This window comes from Talpa occidentalis, unplaced genomic scaffold (assembly GCF_014898055.3).
Source record: "Talpa occidentalis isolate TD23 unplaced genomic scaffold, MPIMG_talOcc4v2.1 talOcc4.8, whole genome shotgun sequence".
Classification (NCBI taxonomy): domain Eukaryota; kingdom Metazoa; phylum Chordata; class Mammalia; order Eulipotyphla; family Talpidae; genus Talpa; species Talpa occidentalis.
The window spans coordinates 40,924,758-40,938,072 of NW_023605194.1; the positions used below are offsets into that span (position 1 = coordinate 40,924,758).

General features: G+C 31.9%; 1 protein-coding gene across 2 annotated transcripts in view; it reads right to left on the minus strand.

Annotated features, from left to right (window-relative positions):
• ADK (adenosine kinase) overlaps positions 1 to 13,315 on the minus strand; it is a 430,089-nt gene that overhangs the window by 135,183 nt on the left and 281,591 nt on the right. For both annotated transcript variants that reach the window (XM_054690530.1, XM_054690531.1), the window contains exon 7: positions 2,937 to 3,107. In XM_054690530.1, the coding sequence (XP_054546505.1) occupies positions 2,937 to 3,107 (171 nt within the window). The remainder of the gene's footprint in view (positions 1 to 2,936; positions 3,108 to 13,315) is intronic.

The following is a 13,315-nucleotide window of genomic DNA, read 5'->3' on the forward strand; positions in this document are numbered from 1 at the left end:
TATATTTCATTGCATTGTAGATATAAAATGCTCCTTTTCCTTCCCAGAAAATGGAACAGATTATTATTACTAGAGCTTTCCAGTAGAAGAACAAGGACAGATGAGATTAACGAAAGTTTACAATATCTTAATTGCTTTTTATAATCAAATATGGTGTCATTTTTATTTATCCTTATTAAATTCATCACTCAAAATGATATTAGATTCCAGGTATTAAAAGTTTCAAAGCCTCACTTTTACAGTTAATTTACTTGGTATTTGTTTAAGTGTTGCTTTATTTCCATTCTCTGTATTTGCACTCTGCAAATACAACTTTATCTGACTCATTGATAATTTACTTGAGCAAAGCTCAGGGTATAGACACACTGAAACATATAACTAGAACTCAATCAGCAGACTTTTTGAGACTGGATTGACAAAATAACAAATATATCTAATTGCTCTGTATCCAATATTTATTATTCTATAACCCATATTAAACAGTTTGTTTCAAATATTCTATATACCATTGTTTATTGGTCTGCCATAATAGATACTATATGTCTACTGAAATGAGTTAAGATGAAAAGTGGTCAAACTAAAAAAGTAAAAAGTTATCCTGACATAACTTACAGTCATGTAGCCTCTTACAGTTTTACCATTTCCTCTACTGGTTGGGAAAAATAATTCCTTTAATTTCTTAAACTAAGTTGTAGTCAAATGTAAACTTTACTAGTTTGCAGAATTGATCATTAATGGTGAGCATCTTTTCATATGCTTATTTGCCATCTGTATAACTTTTTTTTTTTTTTAAGATTTATTTATTTATTTATACAAGCACTGGGTACAGTCAGAAGCGCAGGAGGGTGAGAGAATTCACCAGAGCCAGAGCGGGGAGCAGAGCAGGCAGAAGGACCGAAGTATACTGCTGAGGGGAGCAGCGGGCGGCAGGAGAGGTCTGCTGCGCCATGAGGGACCCTCCTCCGGTGGCCGGGAAGCAGTCGGGGATCCAACCGGCGCCGCACAGGCTGTGAGCAACCCAGCGCTCAACCATTGCGCCACCAGGGAGGCCCTGTATAACTTTTTTTGAGAGATGTTTTATTTAAGTTCTTTGGCTTGTCAGATATATCATTTTCAAATATTCTATTCCCTGAGCTGTCTTTTTACTTTCTTGAGTCTACTTTGATGTTAAAGTTTTAAATTATGATGAACTCCAATTTAATGTTTTGTCGTTGCCTGTGCATTTTGGAGTCTTTCTTTTCTATTTTCCCAAGTCTCTACCAAACTTTTAACATTGTTCCTTGTTTCTATAAATTCTTTCCATTTTATTTTACATATGTTTTACAAATGTGGACTTTGAATAAAGAGTTTTCTGCATGCTCTGAAAAATTTTTAAGGTTCTTCCCTCCCCATTTTCTTCCTAACTAAGGTCATTTAAGATTATAAAGTCAGAACTGAATTTTTGATGGTATTCAATACTCTTAAGTTGTTTTCACATCCAAAATCTCATTCTCTGGAATCATATTGATCTGACCTTCTGAAAAAAGTTTTGAAGTGTGTCTTCTTAAAGCTCAGGGCATATATTTAAGTATTTATTCCAAGTCTAATCTTTACTGACTATAAAGAAGTCTGAGATCAAATAACGATTTCTTCTAAGGACTGTCAGACTTCCATATTGATAATAAATTTCCTCATGTTACTTACAGGATAGAATAGTATTTTTCTAATTACTTCCTTTACCCTTTAGAAAATAAAACTGGCAATAAGAAAACTGTAAAACATAAATTTCAGTCACATGAGACTTTCAGCAGACACCTAGAAATGCAACACTTTGCCACTCTTCCTTGCTGTCAGGTGAGTTTGTGAATTGTCAAGAATCCAGCATTTCTTTCAACTGGTTAATGCCTTTGAAGATACCCACACAATCTTATTTCTACAAATCAATCCTTTAATCTTCACCCCGGTGATCTCATAAATTATTTCCAGGTCTACTTTTATATTATTTCTAGGCAGTCAAAACTGTTACTTTACTTAGAAAGTCAATGAATATAATCAAACTATGATAGAATCACAGAATCATAATCAAAATTCACTTCTGGGATGATTAAAACTAAACTTTCATTTAACACATTATAAGACCCTGAAATTCATGAAAGTTACATGATACTGCCCAGTTCATATGAAGACAGTAAAGGCCTCTTTTTCTTCTATTTCATGAATTTTTGAAGTCCACAGGTTAAATATAGCCATAAACACTAGATAAGCAAAAAGATAATTTTCCAGTAATTTAGAATAAAGAGAAATATGTACTAAATAGAAAGAAAAAGCTGTAAGAGTTTAAATAAAATTCCATTTTATCACCTTTAAATACAACATATAAACATTAGCAAAAATAATACTATCAATCAAGAGTTAATACAATTTTGCAATTACCAATATTTCCTCATAATTTATTAAAAGACTCAGACTTTCAAGAGATACTTAACTTCATAAGACACTTATTGTATATCACATGCCTATGAAAATATCAAAGGAAAAAATTATTTTACTCTTTAGAAAACACACCAGTTGATGTCAAGGGCTCAGGGTGAAATGAAGAGGTGGACTAAAAGGGGTGATAAAAAGTGGACTAAAAGAGGTGGACTAAAAGGGGTGACTTTTTATTTTGACTGTGGTCATGGTTATGTATCAGAACTGCATTTGCAAAAGTTCATTCAAAAGTGAATTTTTAATATAAGTGAATTATAATCCTCAGTTACCTAAAACTTAAAAAAACTAAATTTTACTACATAAGAAGTTATGCACTGAAAGAAATATTGAATTAGAGTGATCCATATTGAGGCACTGGGTATTTCTCAAATATATTTATATAAATTTTGAGTTTTTCATTTACATTTCTAAACATATAGACAAATTAAAAAAAATACTTCAAGAACTTAAAATAAAAAGAAACTCACCGTCTCATTTCCAAAAAGTATGTCAACATAAGGTAAAACTTTCATCAATGAGTCCTTGTAGAACTGGCTAATAAATGGTGCAGACAAATTCAAAGTGAAAATTCTGTTGTTTTCAGAAGCATGGTGAGCCACTTTTAATACTGACTCTGGGGAAACTGTAAGAAAAAAGCCCTGGATAAAGAAAATAAGGAAGGAAAATTAGAAATGCTGTCTCTGTAGAGTCACTCGCAGTGACAGTAAAAGGAATCCATAAAAAATACCAAAAAAACTATATAAAATACAGTTATACAAGACAAGAGAGAAAATGGCAGTATTTGATCAGGAGAAAAGTTTATCACATGCGTACTATATGCTTGAGACATGCCATTATATCAGAGTATAAAACATTACTTATTTTATATTAGATTTGTATAATCAATCCTGAGGGAAATCTGGAAATCTACTTAAGACAAAATATTTGAAAGATCTATCAATACAAAAATTGCATTTAAATTCAGAGAAAAAGTAATGAAGGCAGAGTGGATCCTTCTAGTTTCTTACAAACAGTTTACATTATATAAGTGCTATGGCATTTATTTAAAAATAATCATAGCTTAAAAGTGACATTAGTTTATTAAGATCATAGCTTGTTACCTTTTGAAACATCTAAACCACATTTTTAAGAACTATTCTGAATTAGAATTTTCAAATAATGAGAAATTAATGCAATAATACAATAAAAATGTTTTAATTAAAAATTTTATGTGAGGGAAGTTACATTTAAAAATGCTACTTTTCTATATTTTCAATATTAATGGGGATTTTTACAAAATATATATAAATGCTGTCCAGATGAAAGAAAGTTTAGGCTTATATAGGAAACTAGTTTGGATAGTACACTAGTGAGTGAAGTAATATGCAAAGTAAAATGGAAGATGAAATTGGAAAGGCTAAAGGTTAGGAGCTGACTGAAAGGTTAGAAGTTTAGTCGGTGGAATGGGGAAAGATGGTGAGTAAGCATGTTTTCCTGAAAGAAAGGAATAAAAGTTTGTAGAAAAATTTAAAGTAACATTAATCTAGACAGCATTACTTCAGCAACAACTTGCAACAGCCTGCATTTGGTTCTGTAAAAGAAAGTCATACATGGAAGATCTTATACACTAGAAATATTACATACTGGTCTTGGCATTGTTTAAGATGTAGGAAGCAAAGGAGAAGAGAACCAAATGCAGGCTTTTATTGCTTGAAGACTGAGATTTTGAATCTGCCTCTACCATTAATAGAAGTAGGAAAATCCAGAATAAGATTTGGCTTACACGTAAAAAGAGAATGTGGAGGTGTTACAGGATGTCCAAATACAGATCAGCAAGTTGGACTCAGGAGAAAGGTCATGGAGAAAGGTGATGGTAAATGAGGGGTTGTACCAAGAAAGAGACTATAGAAAAAGGAAAGAATGGAAACAAATAAAACTTGAGAGAGAGAGAAGAAAAGACAAAATAAAGGTGACAACAAGAGGAAAAGAATAGAAATGAGAGAAAAATCCAGCAAGGGAGATATCAGGAAGATATGTAGAGATATACAATGGGTAGAGATAGAAAGAACTGATTAAAACCCACTGGATTTAATTATTTAGGAGAAGGCATCTGATGTCTATGGTATCAAGGTAAAAATAGACAGTTGTTAAAGAAAGTATGGTGAGAAAGCAAAGAGAAGGGTTGTAAATTATTTTGGGATTTTATGAGTCAATAATAATAGAATAATTGAAATTTACTGAGTAATTCTTGCATTCTAAATACTATAGTAAACAACTTCATGTATATTAACTAGTTATTATCAACTTTTTTTCACAACAAATTTATGAGATGGACACTTCTAATTTTCATTTTATGAAAACAGGTGGGAAGACATGAAAGTTGAAAATGCACTCCAGATCATAAAGTTGATGGAACTTAGATTCAAATGACTCCACAGATGATGCCATTAGTTTGAGTAGATAAAAGAGAATAAAGCTATTTTTAGTGAGGGAAAAGGAGAAGGAGAGTTGTTTTTAAAAAAATAAATTTTTAAGTTTTACTCTTTAAGGAAAAGAATTCAGAGGAGAAACAAGAATGAAGAAGCAAGAGAGGGAGAAGAATTAGAACAAAAAAAACAGAGGAAATGACAATGAGAATGAGGGCAGAAGAGCTAGTTTATTAATTGAAGAAATAATCCTGAAAAAGTAAAGGAAACTTTTTTTTAAGTTACAAAAAAGCTATTGAAATATTCACTAAAGACTGAGGAACCAACTACTTTTATCATAGAAACTTTACAAAGTTTATAAAAAAGGATTTTATCTATTATTTTCAAATTTCAAATTGAATAATAAGAGAATGCTAAGAAATTAATATTATGACAGTCATGTGTACTGGAATCCTTCTTTGAAGGGATTATTGTCCCTATAATTGCTGAGAAACTAAGAGGAAATTTTACTAAGAGTATTTTATTAAGAGAGAATATAATCGTCTCATCACTTTAAAGTATCACTAATTAAATTCTAATAAAAATGTTTTCATATCATAATAAATAATATATTCTTATCATTAAAAAACACCAACCCATTATTTCTTTACTAATGTTCAACCGTTCTAAAAAGGTAAGAAGTCTTAATATTAGGTAACATTACTTTTATTTAAATGTTTTCATCTTACTTTTTAAACCAAATACCACGTCACTTGAAACATCCAAACTGCTTCCTTTATGATTTTTGTCACTTGGAGAATTAAATGAACAGTTTATATTGCATCTTGTCTCCATAGTAATATGTATGTATGTACTTGCTTTTTAGACTTTCATTTAATGAGAAGAGTTTAAAGCTTCCCCCCCTACTACTCCCCATGCTGTTCCAGCATGAAATAAAAACCTCCCAGTGCTAGGATTCTGCCAGCTGTGGATTAATCACAGACAGCCATAGAATAATGGTCTATATAAATAGTAACCTGGTCTAGCCTTCTCACCAACCTCAGACTGAAAATATTATCTGTGCTAAAATACATCTGATAGTAATTTAAGGTACAGAACAGCACACCCCTGGAGTTTAAATTTGGCCTCATTTCAAATGTATACGTTGTACACACCTTAAGATGCAACACAAGAATATTGTGGTGTCAAAAGTATAGTTAATTTGGTTAATTTTACGAAGAATAAACAAAAATGATTGGTTTTTAAGTAAGGCAAATTCACAATTTAATTCCATTTTTGGATGCTTTCTTGTCTTTCTTTAAGTACATGTTTAGTATTTAAATAATTTAGGGTTTGTGCTGCAAGATTGCAAAATCTTAAAATTAATGCCAACCATAATTTTTCTTCCTAAATTTATAATCCTTACGAGGCCACACGATCCAAACTGTATTACCATCAAAAATAAAAGCACTGAAATTATAAAAATAATTATTTTCAAGTGTCAAGGTTATAATAAAAATAGGCCAATAATATGTATGGCTACAGTTTAGAAAAATGATTTTATATAATGAACAAAATCTTATGGTTTTTTCATTAGGATTTCAATCTGTATAATAGGAACCTTGTTTTGAAGAAGTACAACATATTTTTCTGGACAATTTTTTGTTTTGGTAGTACTACATTTCATTTCAACTATTGGCAATTCTGTGACTGAAGTGACTATATTATAAATGTAAAATAGACACCAATTTCAAAGACACTATAAAAAAATGTTAAAATCAAGAATAGTCTCTTCAATAAATGGTGCCGGGAAAACTGGGCCACTACAAGCAAAAGAATGAAACTAGATTACTACCTCATACCATACACAAAAAACAAGTTAAAATATATAAAAGACTTGAATGTAAGACCTGAAACATATAGGCACAACACTCCATGACCTATGTCTCTGAAACATCTTTGAGGACTCATCCCCAGAAGCAAAGAAAATGAAGGGAAAGCTGGTACTACATCACACTGAAGCTTCCGTACAGTAAAAGAGATAATAATCAAAATGAAGAAGCAACCTACAGATTGGAAGAAAATACTCAACATCACTTATAATCAGGGAAATGCAAATCAAAACCACAATAAGATACCACCACCAACAAATGCTGGCAAAGATGTGAAGAAAAGAAACCCTCTTACAATGCTGGTGGGAATGTAGACTGATCCAACCACTATGGAAAGTTGTGTGGAGGTTCCTCAAATTACTAAAAATGGATCTATGATATGACCCAGTGATTCTACTTCTAGGAATCTACCCAAAGGACACAAAAACATTAATTTGAAAGGAAACTTGCACTCCTATGATTATTGCAGCACTATTTACAATAGCTTAGATATAGAAACAACCTAAATGCCTGAAAACTGATTGATGAGTGGATCAAAAAGATGTGGTATATATACACAATGGAATACTATTTGTAATCAAAAAAGGTAAACTCATGCCATTCACAGCAACATGGATGGAGCTAGAAGAGTGAAGTAAGTCAGAAGGAAAAAGAAAAATATCAGATAGTTTCAATTATAAGAGGAATATAGGGAAACTGAACAAAGGGTGAAAAAAAAAAAGAGGCAAAACTTGCAGGCAAATTGTAGATCTGAGGCATACAGCAGCAGAAGGGGAGGGAGGTGGGTCAAAATAGGGGAGGGATGAGCATAAGGGACTATGTGATGGTTCATGGATGATATTGTGGTAGGAGATTTATGGAGACTATACCTGAGTGGAGAAATTAAATGCTGTGCAAAAATGAAGAACAATATAAGAAAATTAAAAAATTTAATTAAAAAAGTGTTAAAATTTAATTAAGAATTTTTTATGGGTGTATGTTCAAATGAGAAATATTTCAGAAATGCTGAGTTATATAAAATATAATTTTAACATCAATTTTACATGTGTTTTATTTTTTCAGCTGTGGCTAAGAGAAAATTTTAAATGGCATATGTAGCTTGTATTTTATTTCCATTGGACAGTGCTACTCTAGAGAATATTTTAAAGACAATAAAAATGATGATTATGACAACCAAGTGGCAAAGAGTAAAATATTTTTACTTAAAAATAAGACATGCAAATAGTGTATACAGGTATGACTACAAATTACACCAAATCAATATAAAAAATAAAATTAAAAGAGACTATATCAAAAGTAAAAATGGCTAGATCTGAATAAGAATTTATAAATAATTTAAATAATTTTTTATTTTTCAAATTTTGGTGATGTGGTTCAATTGTTTTTGGTAAAAATTACAAGATAAAAATATTTTGTTGACTTGAAGTAAATCTCTGCATAAACAAGAGTTGTTTATAAATAGTGAGAAGCTCAATTCAAAAAACAAGAATAACGCTGCTCCCCTCAGCAGTGTACTTCGGTCCTTCTGCCTGCTCTGCTCCCTGCTCTGGCTCTGGTGAATTCTCTCACCCTCCCGCACTTCTGACTGTACCCAGTGCTTGTATAAATAAATAAAATCTTTAAAAAAAAACAAAAAACAAAAAACAAGAATAAGAACAGATAAAACAGCAGGGAGTAAGTATATAGTAGATAGTTGAGTAGATACAGTTGAAAAAGGAACAAACTAAATATGACATTAGTGATTTTAGTAAGTATAAATCATTATCAATAGACAACCAGAGCATGCAATCAAACCTAGACTAGCGCAGATGAGGGAGGGCTGAGAGTTCCGGATGTGTCTCAAGATGTACCACATATTGTCTATTCTAAAGAACATAATTAGCCTATTTTCCATGCCATAATGAAGGTGCCATAGTAACACTAGTCAGAGAACATGGGTTGAGAGGATGAATAAATTAGAAGCCAAAATAACAAATACAACTACCACATAGCATGTTTTTTTCCTCATAATGTGTCCTACACATTTTATGAATCTCACAGAGTATAAAGTGTATTTCCTTGTTAGGAGTGGGAGGATCAAAAATAAATTATGAGAAAGCATAGTTCTTATTAGCTTGTAAAGAAAATACTGACTTTGACAACCATTAAGATAATGTATAAATCATTTACAATTACAATGTTATGATATGCACTATTTCATACCAATGACAGCAATAAAATCACTAACATAAAGTCAGAACAAACGTACTGGAGAATACTTAAAAGCTTATGATATCACTGACTGAATGTAATGCATCAACGGAATAGAATAATTCACCTAGATCTTCCAGGTTATGTGGCTGCATTTGGAAGCATCAATGACATCACTTTTGCACACATATTTTAATATTTTAAAGGATTAAAACACCTGTAATCTTAACTACACCATGAACAAAGAAGTCACCATTTCTTCCATCCCAAATAATTCCCTCAAAACACACGCAAAAGGCAACAAGACAATGGAAAGAAGATGGGTTTTAGGAGGATGCCTGGGAGTATATTTATCCAGTTTTCTTGAAAGTAAAGGGTATGTGATGCATCCTGGAAGTTAATTTCTAGGGGAAAAGATAAGGGAAATGCAATGAATCACACTATTACACAGAGCTTATAGAAACTGGAAATACATACCTCAGATCGAATAAGCTATACAGTTCATACTTTCACACTACATGTACAATATAAACACATGCACACATCTAAAACCACAGACACATTTTTCAAGAATATAGGACACATCTCAAACACCTTAGGGAGTCCAAGATGGGAGAGGGATGGGATCAATGAGTGTGACATGAAAAATAAAGTAATAAGAGAACAATGTCTAAGTTAAATGCCAAAAGTAATTTGACAGGGTCTAAAAGGATAACCTCAATTCTCTGCACCACAGGGCTTACACAAACTAGAATAGTTATTTTTAAGTTTTATTAATCTATTTATTAACTGTGATTTTGGGCTACTTTACTTCCCTAGACCTCATTATTCTCATCTACAAAATGGAAATAGGAAAAACTATCGATGTCTTTATGAAAATTAAATGAGAGCTTAATACAACGGGTGGGGTGTAGTACAGTATGCACTTCAAACATATTTATATTTTATTATTATTTTTGCATTAATAACAAAAACATTAAAAAGTTTTGTTGGTTTTTTTTATGCATAGTGAGTTTTACTTTATAGTTGTTAGTTACAATGCTGAATAAAAGGATGCTCTTTAATTTTGATATATGGTTTGGTATTTCCTTTGAAATATAAATACATAAAATAAAATCCATCATTCCCTTTCCAAATGATTTCCCTCTCTCCTTGATTTAATCATCCTATATCCTGCTGACAGATTAATCACCCTAATCACTCTTCTTTTCCTAGTAAATTAAATCCAAATGCCTCACACCCCAGTATTCAAAGCTCTTCATAATAATACTACAACTTACATAGTAAACCAGCTGTAACCTCTATTACCCCACAACATATGTCCTTGCTTCAATCATACAGAATGCTTTGCTTCTACAAAATAAATCTTCTGACTTTTTATGTTGTTCCTTCTATCTTAAATATCTACTACCTTTACCTGTTGGAATTTTAACCTTCTAATTCAAGGCACATTTAAAGTATAACTTCCACCCCACAAAGATTTACTGCATTTCTACCAAGAGATGTACTTATTTTTTTTTTCAACCTCCACAATATACAATATTATGAAATAAACAATCAAGATGTTTATTTTACTTAAAAATATCAGCAATTTGCATTTGTATTACCCCCCTAATTGGACTGTAACCTTGAGGGCAAGAGAACTTTTTATTTCTAATGTTGAAACTGTGCATTACCCTGAGATAAATATTCAGTAGCACTTGCTGCCATACCCTGGAGTGTCTCAATGCACACTTTGGTAACTGTGGCTCTAAATTGAAGACAATACATTGATAAGTTTTTATTTGGAGCTAAAGCACTTCTTAATTCAGAGTATTTAGAAATCATAAATAGCAATGGTCAATCTGAATATAAGGGTGGCATTCTGCAAGGCAAAGGTGAGAGGATTTTATAAAGAGACGGGCACTGTTTAGATGATGATATTGTGGTGCCTTAGAGGTAAAATGGAAAACTGTCTGCGGCTGAGATGCCCTAACAACTTTAGTAATTCTGATGCCTAGTAATCAATTTTAATTGATTTCCTATTCTATATAGTACTATAGTCCTCCATTAACTTAACTTTCCATAAAAATTAGTTTGTCACCTAACAAGTATGTATACATAATTTTTTATTTTTCTGCTCCATGAAGTTTGAATCTAAGAAGTATTATTATCTCTTTGTTCTCAAATCCATTGTCAGATGTCCTATCAATTTTAACTCTACTAGCAACTCTGAGAACTATGTCATTCTTTTCCATTAATACATTTATATTAGTTTTCCATTAATACAACCATTTATACAACCCTCACCACTTTGTAAACACTATTGTAAGTTTCCTATCTTGGCAAAACTAATTTGCTCAAAAACCTTAAATGGTTCATTTCCTAAAAATGCACTTCAAGTTCCTGCTATGACATAAAATCCCCAAATCTCATTGTGACATGTCTTCCATGTATTATTATTAACTCTAATGATTCACCTTCTTCATGAAATGCCTACTCTAAACACATGGGGCTTACAGGTGACCTAAGAACAAACCAAATACCTGCCTGTATTTTTTCTTTGCTGGTGATATTTACTGACCCTCTGGAATCTGTTCTTCATCTTCCATTTGTCAACAAAAGCAAGAGTTGGCAAATGTTTTGTGTGAAAGTATTTTAGGCTTGTATGCCCAATGTTCCCTATTGCAACTACTCGAGTGTGTTGCTGTAGCATTAAAACAATTAAAGATAATACATAAAAGAATGAGCACAGTTGTTTCCAACAAAATTGTATTCACACAAAGAGCAGTCAAGTGGCACAAATGTGACCCATGGGACATACTTTGTTGACCCTTGAACTGAAGAAAAGAAGGAAATATATACTAATAAGTGGAGATGAAAACAACCACTCAGATAAAAAGATGCTGGAAAGAAATATTAATAGTAAATGCAATGTAGGGTGGTAATAGGAGGTAGTTTCCTCTTAATAATAAAGAGAGTGAAGAAACTGTAAGTTAACATGGGCTTAGAGAGAAAAGAAAACTTTATGATCATACTTCCTAATGTCTCAGGCTAGCATTAAATCAACACAGAACTTTAGATTTGAGTATAACACCCAATTTCCAGTGGGTACTATGTTATCTTGTTGTTGTTGCTCTCAATCTCCACTCCTCACCTCAAACTTACTCAGTGTCCCCCTAGATGTAGCCTTTGATAATGACTGTTGAAAACACACACTCTAGCTTTCACAACCGGGACAGAATCCTCTATACATAATCTTTATAACCTAAGTGTTATTATCTATTGGAAGAAACAAAAAATTATCAAGTGGCAGAATCTGCTAATAAAGGTAACGAAAATTTTGAAGATAATTAAATGAACAAAATATGGAAGAAGCTTGGGACAAATAAACAAGCAAGAGAAGACTAAAAATAAAACAAAAGGTGTTTTCTTTGATTGCCAATATATTGCAGGGATAATTCAAGCTCTGGCCTGCAGTTTTGAAATTACTACAATAAACATCCATTATCTCCCTACTGTTGTTTATAAGTGGCACAAATGAAGTTATGTTTGTCTTAATTTTTATGTAAAAGTACACTTGGAGTGGTTATATCTCACTAAAATATCAAAAATAGCAATAGATAATGAAACAGCATAGGTAACTAAAAAGTGATTGGACTAGAAATTCAGATATTCACATTCTGGTACAGGTTTTGGACAAACTGTTTTGAAACAGTGAGCAATGTTTTTGCAAACATTGCCTCTATCTAGTTCTAAGCTATTTTCATAATCCAGAAAAGAAACCCCATACCTATTAAGAAATTATTCCATGAGAGAGAGATTTTAAAGTGGAAAAAAATAACATGAAGGATTATTGATGTTTTGGTGATGAGTATGGTGGTGACATGGCTCTGAACAGGTATGAACCTGTACCCCTAAATCATATACAGTATTGTAAACTAATGACATGCAATAAAAAAAGATACATAAAAAAGAATTTATTCCACATTGTCCTTAGTCCTTGACAAACATCAGCTTTATGTTTCTATGAATTTACTTATCCCGATATTTCATATAAATGGAATCACACACTATATGATTTTTTATCTTTCTCCTTTCACTCAGCATAAAGTTTTAAAAGTCCTCCTGTTGTAGTGGTATATAGTATATTTATTCCTTTTGATGGCTGAATAATATTCTATTGCATGGATATATCAGTGTGTTTAACTTATCTGTTATAGACAGTTGGTTTGGTTTCCATAGCAAATATTTTTAACATAATAAGTTCCAGAATCAACAAATAGCCTAAAAACTAAAGTAACTTTATATATTAGAAGAATGGGCCTCCCTGGTGGTGCAGGGGTTAAGTCTCAGGGCTATCAAGCTATTGCCAGCTGCTGTGGCCTGAGTTCGAAATAC